This window comes from Tursiops truncatus, chromosome 16 (genome assembly GCF_011762595.2).
Source record: "Tursiops truncatus isolate mTurTru1 chromosome 16, mTurTru1.mat.Y, whole genome shotgun sequence".
Lineage (NCBI taxonomy): Eukaryota > Metazoa > Chordata > Mammalia > Artiodactyla > Delphinidae > Tursiops > Tursiops truncatus.
Window position 1 is genome coordinate 67,830,606 of NC_047049.1, and position 19,080 is coordinate 67,849,685.

Here is a 19,080-nt window from a genome sequence, read left to right on the forward strand (position 1 = left end):
GTTTTTTTTTTTTAACACAAAAGGAATTTTAATTTTAAAAGTGAATTTTTTTAATTTGCTCATTTCCTATTATTAAATATTGGGTTTATGAAAATAAACTGGTAAGCTCACTTATAAACATTTAGTGAAGAACAGAAATTAGGTCCTTGAGCTCTGAAGATGATTAAGGCATGTTTGTGTCTAAAGCATTCCTTTTTCCCCTCTAGTACCAGAGAGAAGGGGCCTTTTCTCCCAAGTAGAAATAACTGTTCAATCCAGTGCATAGGTTTTAGAGTCTGTCCTCTAGGTTTCTTTCTAAAACCTTGTTCCATCTATCATTCCCTTCTTTATAGACATAGGTCCTTCAACTTTCTTTCTCCACTGGCTTCTTTTCTCAGAGTAGGAGCAAACTTCAGACTTTTCCTCCTTCGTTTAAAAGCCGCCTTCAGACCTTGTCTTCCTTGCCACCATCCTATTGCTCCTGCCCTCATAACATTATTTGCTGTGTCTATCACCTCCCTTTCATATTTCAGCTCAATGCAGGTTGGCCCCTGCCTGCCACCCCACTGAGATTATCTGTACTGTTGCTATTGCTGTGGCTTTCACTGATAGTCATATTTCAATACAATGGTTTCTTTGTGGTCCTCTTATTATTTGTACCCTCTGTAGTAAACGACACCTCTTCTTCAAATAGTTTCCTTGGCTTCAGTAACACTACTCCCCTCATTCTTCATATGGTGGAGTTTCAGACTTTTCTAGAGTTATAGACTTTATCCTCTCCCTTTTCTGGTTTACATGCACTTCCTGTGAAATTCTGTACATGATTTCCGACCAGTTAGCTGAACAATTCTATCTGGAGCCCAGAATATATCTGCAGCTTAGTGGCTAGGTGCTCAGGACATGGGGGTTTATTATAATATTCACTCAGTTTTTGTGTCTATTTGACAGCTTCTATAATACACAACCTAAATTCCTCCAAAACTGTAGAAACTCATAGTTTCTCAGCTTCTTTAACTGACTCTATTGATTGTAATTGATAAAAACTCTTGTCTCCCCTACTCCCAAGGATTTGAGAGTCAGGCACACTTGAGTTGTAGTCTCAGCTCTAGGACAGAAATGTGTGTGACCTTTGATATCAGATTACTTCTCCTTTCAAAGCCTATGGTGCCACACAGTTACAGTTGCCCCTTCGTATCTGCGGGTTCTGCACCTGTGGGGTCAACCAGTCAAGGACAGAAAAAACACAGCAAAAAGAAAATACTCCAGTAAGTTTCAAAAAGCAAAACTTGAATTTGCTATGTGCTGGCTTTCAAAAAGCAAAAGGAGTTTGCTGTAGCCAGCAACTGTTTACATAGCACTCACATTGTATTTACAATTATTTACCTAGCATTTACATTGTATTAGATATTATAGCACTTAGTCTACAATACAGAGGTTACATCTGCTTTTCTCCCCTACTTTTCTTTCATCTCCTTAAATGCTAGAACTTCCTTATTCATCTTTGTTCTGCTCATCTCCCTCCCCCTGCTCACCTCCCATCCCTCATTCATAGCATAATGTTTGATCTTTTGAGAAAAAGTCATCAGCTTTTAATTTTAATTCTTGGACTTTAATTCTTGGACTGTCTTTCTTTAAAGTTTTTGCCAATTTTTTAGATGGTCACAAAAAAAGGAATGTTTTAGTGTTATAATAATGCTTAAAACACATCAAGAAAACCGACCTACATAAAGCACATGCTTTTTCCTCTGCATACAGTGGCTCTCCTACCTCCTGTCTCCCTAGCAAATTCCTGTATTCATCCCTCAAAATGTAGCTCAGATTGTCACCTCCCCCTAGAGGTCTTCATTTAAAGAATAAACTTTCTCTGCTCCAGCAACCATTTTCTTCCTTGTGATTTCACTGTCACAAATTAGGAAATATCTGATGTATTCTTTCTAGCAGCCTTTTTAGAATTCACAGAGCAGTAACAATTTTCTTTTTATCTTTTTCATTAAAAGATAACATTCGAGGACTGACCCAGTCTTTGTGTACCCTTTTGTACTCGTATGATTGTGCTTAACCACTATGTGATATTCTTGTTTATTTGCCTACACTTATTAATATCATCTTTTATTCTGTGAAGTCTTAACTAGGTCTTTCTTAACTCTAATCCCCAAGATTCTAGGACAGTGCTTGGCATATTGTAAACACCTAATGTATAACTTCAAGAAATCTTTGCAGCTCACTTTAAAGATAAAAAAGATATAACTGTCACAAATGAGGGAACATTTGCTATGTTCTTTGTATTAGGCAATAGATTTCCTTTTCTCTTAAAACATTTCTTTAAAATGTTCATTGTGGGGTGGGGGTGGGATGAATTGGCAGATTGGGATGGACATCTATACACTAATATGTATAAAATGGATAACTAATAAGAACCTGCTGTATTAAAAATAAAATACTAAAATGTTCATTGTAGTAAAATCAGGCATTTGAAAACGACATTCCTGTCCTTCACTCAGAGGTAACTACAGTTAACATTTCTTCTGTGCATATATATGTGCAGTTTTTAATTTGTCAATAGTTCAGAAGAATGGCCTGATGCCTCCTCAGTCATAGCACCCGAAGCTTTTGCATTTGATTACAGATTAACCAATAATAGTAAATGAGATCTCCCAGAAATTAGTCGGAAGACATTTTGCTCTGCCACTCATTAGTCATGGCAATGAATAAATCCCTTCTCCTCACTGAACCATTTTGCTGAGCTGTAAAGTAGAGGTTATGATCCTTGCCTACCATATAGGGGTCACGATAGTCCTTTTTATGAAATGCTGTGAGTACGAAACATTGTTATGACCACACCCTTGGGACAGGATGAAACTTGGTTATGTTTGAGTTAAAAGTCCTTGCGTTTTCATCTCCCATCCTTTGGTTTACAGAAAACAAAGGAACTGGGAAAGTTACTGTTGATTCTGTTCCCAGTTACCCCGGCTCATTGTTCTCTGCTCTTATAGTTGTAACAGTTTTCATGTAGAACTGGGTTTATCTTCTCTTTAAGAGTCCCAGTCTAGTCAGGCACTATGCTACTATGATAGATCAATTGTAGGAGATGTGGCTTTCTGGTGGAGTCTTTACTGACCAGTTTGAATATATTCTGTGTTTCAGGAATACTTAAGAAATTTGAAGAAGAAGATTTAGATGACATTTTAAGAAAACGATTGAAGGACTCAAGTGAAATACCTGGTGCTCTGTGGCATATTTATGCTGGGAAAGATGTTGACAAGATAAGGGAATTTCTTCAGAAGGTATAATTTAGGTTACAGACAGTTTTATCTCTTCACCTTGAGCAGAGACTTAAATTTTAATGTAACTTCATGGGCATTCAGCAGTATAAGATGATTGAGTAATTTTTACTTAGGAGGATGGAATTTTTTGCTGTTGAAAATCAAAAGCTCCTTTCTCTTGAGGAATTTGAATGGCAGCTTCTTCTCAGTTGGTAGTACTCCTTCATCCCCTTAGAGTAAAGAACTTGTTAATGAGTCAGATGTTACCCTTGATGAAAAGTAGTGATTGGAATTATAGAATATAAAACCTGTCATAGAAACACGTAAAGAAGGCAGAATTTTTATTGTATTGGTATTTTTGGCTGTTGACCTAGACAGTAATTCTGCTCTCTCGTATCTGTGATACTTATTTGAATAGACTGAAATTGAGTAATTGTATACTTGTTAAAAAAGTGACACATTAATCTGAAATTGGTTCAAACCCTTTTCTCAAATATTTTCTGAATTTTGTAATTATAGGGATTTCTTTTAATGGACCATAATTGCTGTTTTTCTTATTATACTTCATCTTCTTTCTGAATGGACTTAAGGTTTGTCTTTGTCTCAGTGTGAGGCAAGGGAGCTATGGCCCTGTAACTACTATTTTATCCCAGAACTACCTAACAGTCTTTTAATTTAAAATGTTATAAACTATGCTTTTTAAAGCAGAACATTTCACTGGTTCGTTAGAGGGTCCCTTGAAAGTGATTTGTCAAGGGTTAGAAGGTTAGCAATATAAAGGTTATTTATCTGTGTACCTACCTGAAAAAAAGAGCAGCAAAAAGAAATGTTTATGGGGACTTTCCTGGTGGTCCAGTGGTTAAGACTCCACACTCCCAATGCAGGGGGCCCAGATTCAATACCTGGCCAGGGAACTGGATCCCGCATGCCGCAACTAAGAGATGCTGCAACGAAGATCCCAAGTGCCACAACTAAGACCCCATGCGGCTGAATGAATGAATGAATGTTTATGATGTCCACACATTCAAATGGTTTGGCTTTTGGAAAAAAGTTACTAAACTAAGCTTTTCCCCGTCTTTGTGCTATACTCTTAAAATAATTGTAAGGAACCAAATGGATGAAAGCTTCATAGTAGAGAGAATTCCCTGTTGTACCAGTGGTTAGGGCTCTGTGCTTCCGACTGCAGGGGGCACGAGTCTGATCCCTCGTCAGGGAACTAAGATCCCACATGTTGCACGGTGCAGCCCCCTAAAAAAAAGACTGAAAAAGAAATAAATAATAGTTAATAAAACTATTTTTTTTTAAAAGAGAACTTCATAGTGGAAGAAGGTAAGGGAGTATGATTTACTTTATTAATAGCGTATCAGTGTGCAATATTGTTTTCATGTCCTTTGGCTTTTCCAATTGTAGAATATCATTTTCTTTAACTTAAGCTCAGTCATCGTTTCAGAAGATTCTGAGAACAGACTGTTATTGTAAAGAAAACTGAAATTTAACGGAACAGGATTTACCATTTTCTTTACTTAAATTGGGGTATATATTTTCATTTTAATCTATATTTCAGATTTCAAAAGAACAAGGCCTTGAAGTTCTACCAGAACATGATCCAATTCGTGACCAGAGTTGGTATGTGAACAAAAAGCTTCGCCAAAGACTGCTTGAGGAATATGGAGTCAAAGCCTGCACTCTTATTCAGTTCCTGGGTGATGCCATCGTCTTACCAGCAGGAGCACTTCATCAGGTATATAAAAGGTTGCTTCTAACACACTTGTTACTGAAAGAACCAGAAAGAAATTGTTCTGAGTATAAATATAAATGAAGGAAGATGTAAGAAAGAATGACCTACACCAGTATGCCTTCATTAAGAAATTACTGAAACAGCTTTTCAGTGCTTGATGAGATCTGACGTAATTAAATGCTTTGAGACCTTTAAATATATAAACATGAGCCAGATTTCCATTTTTGTATTGCTGCTGTTTGGTGGATTGAAATCTAATTTCAAAGACTTTTAAGGAAAAAAAGAGTTACTGTATATTCAGTTCTCAATAGCTGAGACTTAACAGTGGGAGGGGGGAGTATCAGGACTTAGAGATGATACATTTTCTAAGGCACCAAATATGAGTAGAATGAGTTATTAGGTAGACCATTCCATAATTCAGGCTTTCACTGTACTTCCTGCCTCTTTTTAGTTTGCTAACGTAGCAATAGCACGTCGAAAGAAAGGTGCTGCGTAATTTTTATAGCTACTGATTCACAAAACTTTAAAACTGAAATACACATCTAGTCTTCGTTTCTGTGGCTTGACTGTGTGGCACCTAGAAGAATGGCATAGAATAGATGGTGATATGGAGGGTTTGGATTAAAAGCATATAGTGGGTTCCTATAAGTAGACTGAAGCTACCGCAGAGCAGTTTAGCGCTCATAGTAACAGAGTGCAAAGGAAACCCGAGAATCCAGAAAACTAGTTTGCCTCAGAGTTGGTTCCCCACCTTTGCCACCACCTGGTTATTGAGATGTATCTGATGTGTTTACTTTTACCAAGCAAAGTTTCCTACATTTTATATAACTGTATGCAATTACTGCCTGTGTAATATTTGTGACACTATTATAATAGCCACAAATATTTCTTAAGTGAGAATAGTTGCTTAGTTTTTAAGATGTCAAGTTAGATTTATCATTCTTAGATCTCAAACAGCATTTATTGTAAAATATAATTAAGTGTATTAATTAAATGAATGTATTATTTATGTTAAATTGTTTTATTTTCTCATGGACTTATATCATCATTTCAGAGATGTGTCATTTATGATTCATGTTTAACTGGGATTCACCCCACATACTATTCTTTGGCCTTCTAGCCTCTTATCAGAAAATAGCTAATCTGTATTCACATGTAAAATGCCCTCAAAGGAGCAGTCTTGTTTAAGAGAATAGCACAGTAAATGTTTTTCTAACTAGGTGTAATTATTTGATAATACAAAACAGGTTCAGGTTCCCTTGAAAATCCTTACTCACATACTCAGTTTATCCAGTATCCATTTTCTTAAAAGTCATACTGGACAGTGCATTTTTTAGGTATCATTTGCATTATAATGTACCTTTTAGTGTACAGTTCTGTAAGTTTTGACAAATATGTAGTTAGGCAACAACACAATCAAAATAAAGAACATTGCCATCACTTCAGAAAATTCCCTGTTACTCCCGCCCCCCCACTCCCCACATACTTTTGTTTTTAATTTTTATTGGAGTAGAGTTGATTTATAATGATGTATTAGTTTCAGGTGTACAGCAGAGTGAATCAGTTATACATATACATGTATCCACTTTTTTTAGATTCTTTTCCCATACAGGCCATTACAGAGTATTGAGTAGAGTTCCCTGTGCTATACAATAGGTCTTTATTAGTTATCTATTTTATATGTTAGTAGTGTGTATGTGTCAATCCCAGTCTTCCCTCCCTTTCGCCCCTGGTAACCATAAGTTTGTTTTCTACATCTGCGACTCTATTTTTGTTTTGTACATAAGTTCATTTGTACCATTTTCTTAGACTCCACATATAAGCGATATCATATATTTGTCTTTCTCTTACTTCACTCAGTATGACAATCTCTAGGTCCATCCATGTTGCTGCAAATGGCATTATTTCGTTCCTTTTTATGGCTGAGTAATATTCCATTGTGTGTGTGTGTGTGTGTGTGTGTGTGTGTGTGTGTGTGTGTGTGTGTGTGTGTGTGTGTGTGTGTGTGTGTGTGTACACACACACACACAAACACACCACATCTTCTTTATCCATCCCTCTGTCAATGGGCATTTAGGTTGCTACATGTCCTGGCTATTGTAAATAGTGCTGCAGTGAACATTGGGGTGCATGTATCTTTTCAAATTACAGTTTTCTCTAGATATATGCCTAGGAGTGGGATTGCTGGATCATATGGTAGTTCTATTTTTAGTTTCTTAAGGAACCTGCATACTGTTCTCCATAGTAGCTATACCAATTTACATTCCCACCAACAGTGTAGGAGGGTTCCCTTTTCTCCACACCCTCTCCAGCATTTATTGTTTGTAAACTTTTTGATGATGGTCATTCTGACCGGTGTGACCTCATTGTGGTTTTGATTTGCATTTCTCTAATAACTAGTGATGGTGAGCATCTTTTCATGTGCCTTTTGGCCATCTGCATGTCTTCTTTGGAAAAAATGTCTATTTAGATCTTCTGCCCATTTTTTGATTGGGTTGTGGTTTTTTTTTTTTTTGATATTGAGCTGCATGAGCTGTTTGTATACTTTGGAGATTAATCCCTTGTTGGTTGCTTCATTGGCAAATATTTTCTCCCATTCTGAGGGTTGTCTTTTCATTTTGTTGGTTTTCTTTGCTGTGCAAAAGCTTTTTAATTAGGTTCCATTTATTTTTATTTTCATTAATCTAGGAGGTGGATCAAAAAAGATCTTGCTGCTATTCATGTCAGAGAGTGTTCTGCCTGTTTTCCTCTAAGAGTTTTACAGTATCTGGTCTTACATTTAGGTCTTCAGAGGTTATTTTTGTGTGTGGTGTTAGGGTGTGTTCTAATTTCATCATGTATACAGCTGTCCAATTTCCCCAACACCACTTATTAAAGAGAGTGTCTTTTCTCCCTTGGACACTCTTGCCTCCTTTGTCATAGTTTAGATGTGTGTGGGTTATCTCTGGACTTTCCATCCTGTTCCACTGATCTACCCCCCACTTTTTAGTCAACCTCTTCTCCTACCTGATATTGCTACAACCACTTATCTATTTTCTTTCTCTATCGTCCTGCCTTTATATGAATGTCATATGATTGGACAGTATGTAGCCTTTGAGTCTGACTTTTCTTATTCAGTATAATGTATTTGAGTTTCATCCATGTTATTGTGTACACCAGTAGTTTCTTTTTATTTCTGGGTAGTTTTTCATTGTTGTTTTCAGTTTGGGGCAATAATCCACTATAAGCCACATTTACGTACAGGTTTTTGTATGAATATTGGTTTTCATTTCAGTTGGGTAAATACCGAGTAGTGGGACCACCTGGTCACATGATAAGTGTGTGAATAACTTTATAAGATACTGCCAGGCTGGTGGTTGTACCATGTTCCATTCCCCGAAGCAGTATATGTGAGTGAGTTCCATCTCCTCTGCTTACTGTCAGTTTTGTTTTTAAGCATTTGAATCTCACTATGGCTTTAATTTACATTTTCTTAATAACTAAATATGTTGAACATCTTTTCTCGTGTTTATTTGCCATCTGTAAATCTGTTTTGGTAAATGTGTTCAAATATTTGTCCATTTTTTTCAACATGGATAGGCTGGGATATATTAAAATTAAGAATTCCTGTTCATTAAAAAAAGCACCATTAAGAGAGTGAAAACGTAACCCAAGAGTGGGAGAGGTATTTGCAATACATTTATATATACATTTTTGTAATTGGGTTCTTTTTTTCTTACTATGTTGAATGTCTTTAAGTCCTTTGTCTGATATGTGCTTTTGCACATATATTCTCCCAACCTGTGGGTTGTCCTTCCATTTTCTTAATGGTGTCTTCCAAAGAGCAGTTCTTAAATTCTGATGAAGTTCAGTTGATCAGGTTTTTTTTAATGTATTATATACTTTTATTGTATCTGAAAAATTTTGCCTAGCCCAAGATCAAAAAGACTTTCTCTTAAATTTTCTTCTAGAAGTTTTATAGTTGATAGTCTTACATATAGGTCTGTTATCCATTTTTAGGTTAATTTTTGTATATAGTGCAGTGTGTGGACTGAAGTTCAGTTTTTTTGCATATGGACATGCAGTTGTTCCAGTACTGTGTGTCAAGAAAACAATCTTAAAATACTTTCTTTTGAAAATGTAATGCATTCATATGATTTTTAATTCAAACAGTACACAGTGGTTCACAGTGAAAATTAAGTCATTTTCTCACCTTTGCCCTCAGTTCCTCTACTCCAGAGGCAATCACTATTACCACAGAGAGAGTCTGCATGTAAATGTCTCTCTACTGCTTATACTTTCTTGGGGAAAGACAGGGAAGAGAATAGTCTTTTTTTCTCAAAATAGTGGGCAAAGTAATCCTGTTAAAAAGCTTAGTTCACAAGTCACTCTGCTTTAGCCTCACTTAAACAGTATGTACTTGTATCATATTCTGTACTTAAACACACTCTTAAGATGCTATACTTAAATAGACTGAAACAGCATCTAGACTGGCAAATTCTATTCTGATCTCTGCCACTAAATTGTTGAGTGTTCCAAAGTAAAAACCTTCTCTGCTGCATATTTTGGCACAGAATTGCAAGAATTTCTACCTTCCTTCCCTCACGTGATATGATAATGACAGCACAGTTATTTGTACTCTGTTTAAAGGGTGTTGTCCATGACTCACAAGTGGTGGTAATGTGGTTTTGAGAGAGAATTAAAAGGAAGTATGAACTCTGTTAACAATGTTAACTTGGATTTGAGACGCATTATTATTTACAATTTACGTAGTCCATAGAGGTCCTGAAAACTTTTCATTGATGGCTTCAACACTTCCAGTAAACCACAGGTAGCCCTTTAAATAATCCCAGAGTCTCAGTGCTTCTCTCACACTTTAGCATACATCAGAATTCCTGGAGGGCTTGATACAACACAGATTGCTAGACCCCATGCCCAGAGTTTCTGATTCAGTGGGTCTGAGGAGGGACCTGGAATTGTACATTTCTAACAAGTTCCCAGGTGACGCTGACGTTACTGTTCAGGAACCACGCTTTGAGAACCACACAGATAGGAAGCCCTTGAAAAACCCAAGGCATGTAACAAAAAACTTCCGTCCAAACGATAGTGCAGGACTTGACTGGCCAGCAATGCTAGGGAAGAATCAACATACCTTTCTTTGATTTGTCAGCAGTGAGCACTTCGAGAAGCCTGGGGCGGGAGGAGAGACGGCCACGGGACAACTCTGTGCAGCGGCATTCAGATGTATATCTCGGCAAGTTGAGGGACAATATCATAGCCACAGCCCTCTTTATTTTCTAAGAACTGCTCTAGAACTGCAGGCTTAAAAATCTTCTGTTGGCAAATGTGGCTGAGTCTGTGAAACCCTGTGTATACCCTTAGATAAAGCAGGTGAATCTTGACCTCCAGGATTCACTTTCTCAGCTCTAGTGTCCCAAGGTTTAGAGTAGCTTTCAGTTTTAAACAGCAACAGTTTTTTTAAATTAACAAAATCTTTACTGATAATTTTGTCCTCAACTACTTAACTGATTGTATTTGGTCATTCAAAGTAAGTTAATAATATTGCTAAGTTGTAAATTCTCTACATTCTTATGACTAAAAGGACTCAGACAAAATCACAGTGTCAAGATAATAACTTTCCTACTCTGAAAACAAAAGTTACATTTTCTTAACATTACCTATATATGATTACAACTGATCTTGAAGGCAAGTATGAATAAGACAGTCTGCCAAGGAAGTGAAAAGTAAATGACTCAAAGATGGCACAAAAAGGGGTAAGTGGAATGGGAAGTTCAGATATGTTTCACCTTAAAACTGAACCTTGCCTTTTCAAACTAACCCTTAAGTCTTTAAGCAGTCTATATCAAGTTGAGGTCATTAGGAAACAAAATAACATCTTGTAACCACTAATGAAAGTCACTGTTCTAAAAGTGATTTTAAAACAACCATAAGAATCAACTTTTTCAGAGCTCTGGAATCTAATTCAGAACTTACATGGACCAGCGGACTGCTTAATGAAGAAGAGGACATCTGAGTTTTGGCCTTCAAGGAAATCTCTGACAAGTCACTGGCTGACCACCTGAGATAACCGAACAGAGACATCAGTGAGCACGCCAGAGGAGGAATAGTCTTTGCAAAATTAGTTTGGAAAGGTCACAAAACAAATGGATGACTACAGTCCCTATCAATCAACAGCAGCAGACTGTGAGGCAGGGGAGAACCTGATTCTAGTTACCACAGGATAATGTTTAGATGTCCAGTTTCCAACAAAAAGTCACAAAGCATACACAGAAACAGGAAAGTAGGGCCCATTCATAGGGAAAAAATACCTCAACAGAAACTGTCCCTGAGGAAGGCCAGACATCAGACTTACTAGATAGACTTCTAAGTCAGTTATCTTAAATATGCTCAAAGGGCTAAAGGACTATGGAAAAAAGAAATAAAACCAGGCAAATGATGTTTGAATGCAATTAGAATATCAGTGAAATTATTTTTTAAAAAAGTTACATATGCTAAAAGTTACATGCTAGAACTTCAGAAGGACTTAATCCTCACAGCATGTTCAGATGAATGTAAGGTGAGACAGGGCATTTGGAGCCTGTGTATGCTGGTATGACTGCGTTCATGTAGGACTGTAAAGCATCTGTTAGACAAGATATCACAGGAGCTGGGTTCCTGTTGACTTGCCATTTATTGGCTGATTTATCTTGGAACAGGCGCTGAACTGCTTATCCATAGTTTCCTGCTCTGTGAAATAGAGCATCTGTTCTACAGACACATAATGAAGATCCAATGAGACTGTACAGCAGTGCTGAAAATGTGAGGCATCCACTATGTTCATCCTCCACAGGAATCAACAACCTAATGATTAAAGGAAAAAAATGTTTATATGCTACCGAGTTATCAGTAAAGGCACAGTGCTTCAGTTAAAGACATCTGCAGCTGTTCAGGTGGTCACTATGCCCAGAGGAGCAATTCCAGCCCCTTTGGAATTTCATCACTCTATCATCAGATGTTTTCCACAGTCTCTATTCCCCACTTGTTATCTCCCTCTGCTCACTTCTGCCAACGAAATTTACTTGCATACTTTAAAAATTAGAATAAATGTAAATGTTTAGTTTTCCAGTTATTTCTCCTTTCCCAGGAATTTTATGATATCTTTTAATATCACTAGAGGACAGCAAAGAAACAAAATCCAGATTGGATAAGCTTGGTCCTTTCTCTCTCATCCTGAGTGTTGATAGAAAGCAGTTCTAAGAAACTGTAAAGTGCAGTTAGTCTGTACATATGCTGAACAAATAACAGGTAAGATTATTGACTGGCTTCTTGTGAACACCATTTAGTCACGAGAGGGAGAACTAGCAGAAAAACAGTTGTACTGACGCCACAAGAGACTGAAGGGTATCATCTTTAACTGGTTGATTTGAAAGAAAAGGCACAAAGGAAAAAAAAGCACAAACAAAATCCTCGGAGAATTCTAAAACTGCTGTGGTCAGTAGATCTGTCTGGAACTACAGTTTTCATCACAGTTCCTCATAAATAATCAAACTAAGTTTCATTTCCTTTAATCTACTCTCTGGTGTAAAAGTTAACAGTGAAATGACCAAATGCAGAAAGTCAAAGGAGCAACAACAGACATCCGGGTTGACTGCACTGATTGGTGAAACAGGTACCTTCCAGTTAGCATTTTGTTGTTGTTGTTGCTTTTAAGTAACACCCCCAAATCCACGTTGACAACATTGATAATTAGGATCTGATTATCAGCCTCTCTGAAGGATTCCTGGAAAAGTTCTTTTCTTTGCATCGTTTAAAAATATTCCATTTACATGAAGCTTTTCAGTGATAAACTTTCTCATAAAGTGTGGTGTTCCACTTTGAAATGCATTTGATGTTTTGGAGAAAATAAGTTCTCTGGTGAATTGTCTCTTGTTCCAGCAGACAACTTTGCTTCTCTTTATTCCCACCTCCTAAAACTTATATTCTTCTGTTTCTGTTTGGGGAATAGGTACAGAATTTTCACAGCTGTATTCAGGTAACTGAAGACTTTGTGTCTCCAGAACATCTAGTACAGTCATTTCATTTAACACAAGAACTGAGACTTCTGAAGGAAGAAATCAATTATGATGATAAGCTACAGGTAAGAGATGAGTTTTCTAACTAGCTCCTGTTCTGCAGGCTTTTTATATTCAGAATTACAAAACATGCATAACAGCTTAGGCCATCATTGCCTAGTTTGTCACATTAGGATAACAACCAAAGATTAGTGCCAGTATTTAATTATATAACTAATTTTAACTTTTGGCTTAACAGTTTTGTTTTTTTTTAAATTCTGATGCAGTTTTCATTTGTTAATTTATCTCCTGCTGAAGTGATCAGAAATACCAACATCTCTTTCAGGTTAAAAATATCTTGTATCATGCAGTCAAGGAAATGGTGAGAGCTTTGAAGATACATGAAGATCAAGTAGAGGCTATGGAAGAAAATTAGGTGTGGTCCAGTTTGATGTTTTTAGGCCATTGAACTGGAATTACTTACTCTTGAACAATGATATGTATGTACACTGACTTAAGCTTCATAAAACCATCAGTGCCAAGAAATTCTCTTTGTAGTAATTACTTGTTACTGACACCACAGCAGTATAGCATAAGTCACAGCTCCTGTGATTCAGTGATATTAAAACAAGCTTAATTTTAAAGCAGCAATTCATAGCTGTTTTTGTATTATAGTGTATATGATGTTTGTGAAAATGCCAGATTTAAAATGATGTATTTATTTTTGGAAAAAAATACAAAATTCTATGCTATATTGTTGATCAAGTGTAAATGTGACTATGTACAGTTTACTAAAATAACTGATATTTTTCACTACATTGAGACAGTTACTGTGAGAATAGGACACAAAACACCAGCTATTGCCTGCATTTGGGAAATTGCTGAATCGCACAGCATACATGTCATAATTAGAAAATTACTGCCAAATGACTGTAAAATTTGTAAAATATAAAGTATATAAAGTAGATACTAAATACAGACACTTCAATATTTTGTTGAAGCTATTGACTGTACAATTAAACATTTTCAAAAGGTGTAATTTATTTAAAATTGTCTCATTTTGGTAAAATTTATGTGAACTTTTAAAGCTAAATATTAAACTTAATATGCTATGTAAATATATACATATATACATTTAATGATGTATTTTTTTAAAACATTGGCTTGCTTTTATTTGTTAAAGTGCAAGTGTTACATATGGCTTTGTAAAGTTGAGAGGGGTTTTACATTTTCCATTAAAAGGACTTTATCAAAAATTGGCTAGTCTAAGAGTTCTCCCTCTTGATATGCCTATTACTGGGGGCTTCGTCATCATCAAGGTGACTACCAGCATTTTCTTGTGATACAGTGTCCTCTCCTGGAACACTTCCCTCTTGTCTTTGATTCTTGTAAGCTTTTTAAGCTTTCTTCAGATGTTATAGGTCGTCACAAGTAAGTGCCTCCACTTTCTTGTCCTATGGCCCAGCTAATGAATACAGGCAACGCCAACATTTGTTATTTGTGAATAAATACATTTAGTTGAAAGAGGAACTCATACATTAAAGTCATGATCATGAGAGTATGTGATCATAACAATATCAAATAAGTGCTCTTCGCCACAGAGATGCTGTGGCAGGGAGAGGAGAAGGAGAGAGGGGGGCAGGTGGCAGAGAAGAGCCTGCAGGCAGCCAGCCTGGGTTGAATATGAGTTCTGTTACTTACTGTGTGACCCTGGTAAGCTGCTTTAATTTGGAGTCTTGGCTTTAACAGCTGACTCCCCATTACCAGTTGGTTGCTTGAGGCTCACATAGTCCTACCCTAACCTTACCTTTTGAATTTTACCGGAAATATGTAGCCCTCCACTGACACCTGCAGGATGTTGAAGGGATGGCCTTTGCTTATCTGTCTATCTGAAAGCACATAGCTTAAAAGAAAAAACTGGTAGCCTAAGTTGTGACCTTGTAAGCTGCTTGGTTTTTATCCTGTTGCTTGTGTCCACCATTTTTTAGTTCCACGTAGGCTGTTATGCCACCCTCTACTCCAGGCAAGGTGCAGCCAGGAATGTGAGCAATTAATTACATTTCACATTAATACTCTACCTGGCACAAGGGTTAATGGGATGGATAATAACTACTTGGCCAGTGGTTTTAAAGGGGGGGCGGGGCTGGTGAGTACGTGCATCTTTTGTAAGATTTTGACTTTTTAATACCATTTTTCCACAAGTGCCTCAACTCATTAAATGGTATGTTTTGCTTAAACGTTTTTGTATATTCCATCGGATTTAATTTTGATGTGAAATTAATTTCAAGCCCATGATACTAATTCTGGAGTAGACCATCTCCTTCTGGTCCCCTAAAGTCTGCCAGGGGCCCAAAGTCTTTGGTGGTTTTCTTCCAAAATGTTTTTGCTTCTCTTGCTGTTGTTTGAGCCACTTTTAAACCATCCTGCAACCCCTATAGAATAGCTGAAGCTAAGGCAGATCAAGCCTGGCAGTGTGGCTTTCAGAGAAAACTCATCTGATGAGAGTATGCTATCTATTGTCTGAATCCCATGCTAGTGAAGGGGTTGGGGGCGGGGGAGTGGAAGAGAGGACCATAATGCTTGCATCAATCATTAAAGACATCCTTTGACTTTTTATAAGGCTGGGGAGCTGTTATTGGTCCAATTTCTGATGGACAAATTCCTCTGACCATTAACTTTGTCCCCTCCATCCGGTTGGCTCAGACGCTCCTCACATATGAAAGCATCTGAATACGTCCATTTCTTCCAGACAGTGAAGTAGTATTAAACGTGTAGAATAATTTGAAAAACTTCAAGATCAAGGAGACTTTATAAAGGAAAACTTGTGCTGAATATTTGGGTCCCTCCTATTAAATTTATTCTAATATCATTTGAACCTGAATATGAATTCCTTTTCCTGATTAATAAATTACTACATGCATGGCAGAATTTCTCTTCCGCCATGCATTTTGGGATTGTAGCACCCATAGAAATCATCGTCTAGTTCTCTGTTACTTCGCTTTGGTAGATAGGGTACGGGTTTAACGTTATCTAGGTAAGAATAGTGAGCTTCAGAAGAAAAGTGTACTCATGTACACATACTATAGATACAGCATGTTCTATTTCTAGATGCCAATCTGTCAAAGCCCAGACCAGATCAGGATTTTCAGCCATAGAAGAGGGGAAAGAAAATGACAATTAAAATCCTACAGCTATTCAGTATACAAAACACAATGAATTGGGGTGTGTAACAAGTAGCCAAGATACAAAGGTATATGCCACCAACCCTGTCACCAACATTCAGACCCAAACCTTTCCAAAGTCCAAAATTTAAGACATTCCTGGCTATCCAATAATTAGGTTAACCTTGATGGTTATGTCTTGAAACCACATAGAAGGTACAGGAACTGAGTAATAGTAAAGTACTTTGGTTATCACAGTAATTAGTCTGGCTCTTTGAATGAAAGCAAAGTGACTTTCAAACAAAAATGAAATGTTAGTAAGCTCTGGGTCACTGGCTGCATACAAAGTGGCTTCCCTTTCTTGATTGGGGAAATTTCTACAGCTGACTTAAGCTGTTCAGTCAGTTCTCTGTATATGAGCCAAGCAGCTGCAGCTAAGACTGGAGAATTGTCTGTGTTTTCTGTGCTTTATCTATAAAAAGGATCTCAGCCCTGGGGTCAGTGGTGGGTATTGCAAGGATCTGTGTTGTACGTGTAGGTCAGAGCTGGACTCCATTTTGCAAGGTGGTATATTCTGAGGGACACATTAGGAGTTCAACACTGTTTTCCTGCCCCCTAGATCTTGAATCTAGATTTGACAAGTGAAAGATACGGATAGCTGGGTCAGTGAACAAATGGAAACGAGTAAGTGCAAAATGAGATGGGAACCGACTGCTTTCCCAGGAGAGCTCCTGTGTTCTCTGCCAGCACAGTGAGGATAGTAACGGATTCACAGGTCCTATCAAACTATTGTAGAACACAGTACAAAAAGCAAAGAATCAAAGGTAAGTCATACAGGTTTAGTAAGTGGAAGAAGTTCATGATAAAGGGCATGCAGGGATCACTGCCCCCCGGCCACACGTGCCTCACAGAGCATGAGAGGTATAATACGTGTGGACATTTTAGGATAGAATTTATTATGTGTTTGGCACTGGTAATTTGATAAATTATTCCATTAGGAACCTCAGGATTGTGCCATCAATGCTAAAAACTACGTAACAAGTACAGTGGATCATTGCACAACACAGGCTTAGGGGCTCTGACGCCCGCACAGTCGAAAAACCACATATAACTTTCTAGTTAGCCCTCTGTATCCAGTTTTGTGTCCAAGGACTCAAGCAATGTGGATCATGTATGTTGTACTATAGAATTTACTGGAAAAAGTCCACGTAAGTAGTCACACAGTTCAAACCCCTGTTCAAGGGTCAACTAAGGTGTAAAACACATGGAAAAGGTGTAATATATATTGCCTGGGGTTAAGGAAGGCTTCAGAGAGGTGGCAGTATTTGTACAATCCTTCAAGGAACAGAAAAAATGGGACAGAACGAATGTTGGGGACATATTAATTTGCCTTCAGCCCTTTTCCATAGACACATTAGCTGTTTGAGACTTCGAACATACTTCCAACAGTGACTTAACAAAATCATTTACTCTTAAACTCTTGTTCTAAAAGAGGAGAGGGGTAGGAGCTGCTTCTGGGACTGCCGTTATAAAAGGTGAAGGATTCGGTTCCATAGAGACCTTCCAGGATATGTTATAGGCAAGGAAGTGTAGTCTCATCTCCCCCATATTCTGCAGTTAAGAGTAGATTATTTTCATATCAAACACCTGGAGACACTATGATCACTTGAGGTACTTTTCTTAACTGAAATTTTAGCCAACCTAACATTTATTATGTCCAGTCATTCCTTTGGAAATTGGTAACCATATGTGGCATATAGGGGAAGTTTTCACCAAAATTTTCTAATAACTATAACTTATTCTTTTTGCAGAAATAAATGTTGAACAACACTTTGTTAGCAAACTTTTTCCAGATAGGGGAAAAGCCAGCCTACAACCTTTTCCAGCCTATAACCTTTTAGGAAAGGAGACAGAATCCCATTATACTTAATTCCTAAAAATCACAGCACTGTGCAAAAAGTCCAGTAAAACCCACGGGACTTAAAGCTGGGGGGGAAATGGGATTTGCGCATAACATTGAAAACCTTTATCAGAAACATTTTTTAAAAGGCGGTAGTGGTTTGACATAGGTTAAATATTTAAGAAACAGATTACAAGTGTGGCACTTTACCTTGACGAAGACTGGAGGTTTGCTTTGGAAGTGGGCGTCCGAAGAGTTGCAGCTTGTGACTGAGATATTGTGAAGTGGTGGAAGGAGGGTTATCTGAAATTAGAGGGAAAGCTGTAACACCAGATCTGGATGGGTATGGCTTAATACCACCGGGATAGTTCAGCTGCCATACTTAAGTTTTCTCTGCAGTCAAAATTGCCTCTTAGGCAAACATAAAGTTCACATTACACTCAAATTGTTCCCTATATATTAATCATGCTGGGGTATATCTGCATTTTCGAAACAGCTGAACTGACTGTACAACAAAAGACTATTCAGATCAAAGCTTTCTAAAGCCAATGAACCCATAGGATTTCAGAAAGTTCTAGGACTAGTATTAAAAAGTTGGAACATCCGTTTAATTGGTTATCAATGACTTAGTTATCCTGTCACACACCCTCCCAGAGGAGAAATGAAAGTAGAAATTAAGCCCATTTAAATTGAGCCTGGTGACAAATGATTATGTATTCTAAAAGAAATGTACAAGCTCCAGAAATTGTACAGTCATGGGAAATTGCTGTTCATCCTGGTTACTGGATCTTTGAGGCACTACATAGGACATATTGATGTACTGTACTCTGCTTTCACGTATGCTACCTGAGTTAGGGAGTCCACATTTTGGTCTCAGCATTCCATTCACATCTTTCCAACCATTAGCAGTTCCACTACTGTCAACTAAACACTGGGGAGAAGGGTTTATTAAAAGTTAGGGATGACCACCGGGTCACCCTGAAACCGATTTTTAAAACCTCAGGAATTT

At 37.4% G+C, this 19,080-nt stretch overlaps 1 protein-coding gene across 4 annotated transcripts in view; it reads left to right on the top strand.

The window, feature by feature from the left end:
- JMJD1C (jumonji domain containing 1C) overlaps window positions 1–14,045 on the top strand; it is a 305,542-nt gene extending 291,497 nt beyond the window's left edge. For all 4 annotated transcript variants that reach the window (XM_019935834.3, XM_033841647.2, XM_033841646.2 and 1 more), the window contains 4 exons: window positions 3,124–3,263; window positions 4,807–4,983; window positions 12,965–13,096; window positions 13,357–14,045. In XM_019935834.3, the coding sequence (XP_019791393.1) occupies window positions 3,124–3,263; window positions 4,807–4,983; window positions 12,965–13,096; window positions 13,357–13,446 (539 nt within the window). In that variant the 3' untranslated portion in view covers window positions 13,447–14,045. The remainder of the gene's footprint in view (window positions 1–3,123; window positions 3,264–4,806; window positions 4,984–12,964; window positions 13,097–13,356) is intronic.
- The last annotated feature ends 5,035 nt before the right edge of the window (window positions 14,046–19,080 follow it).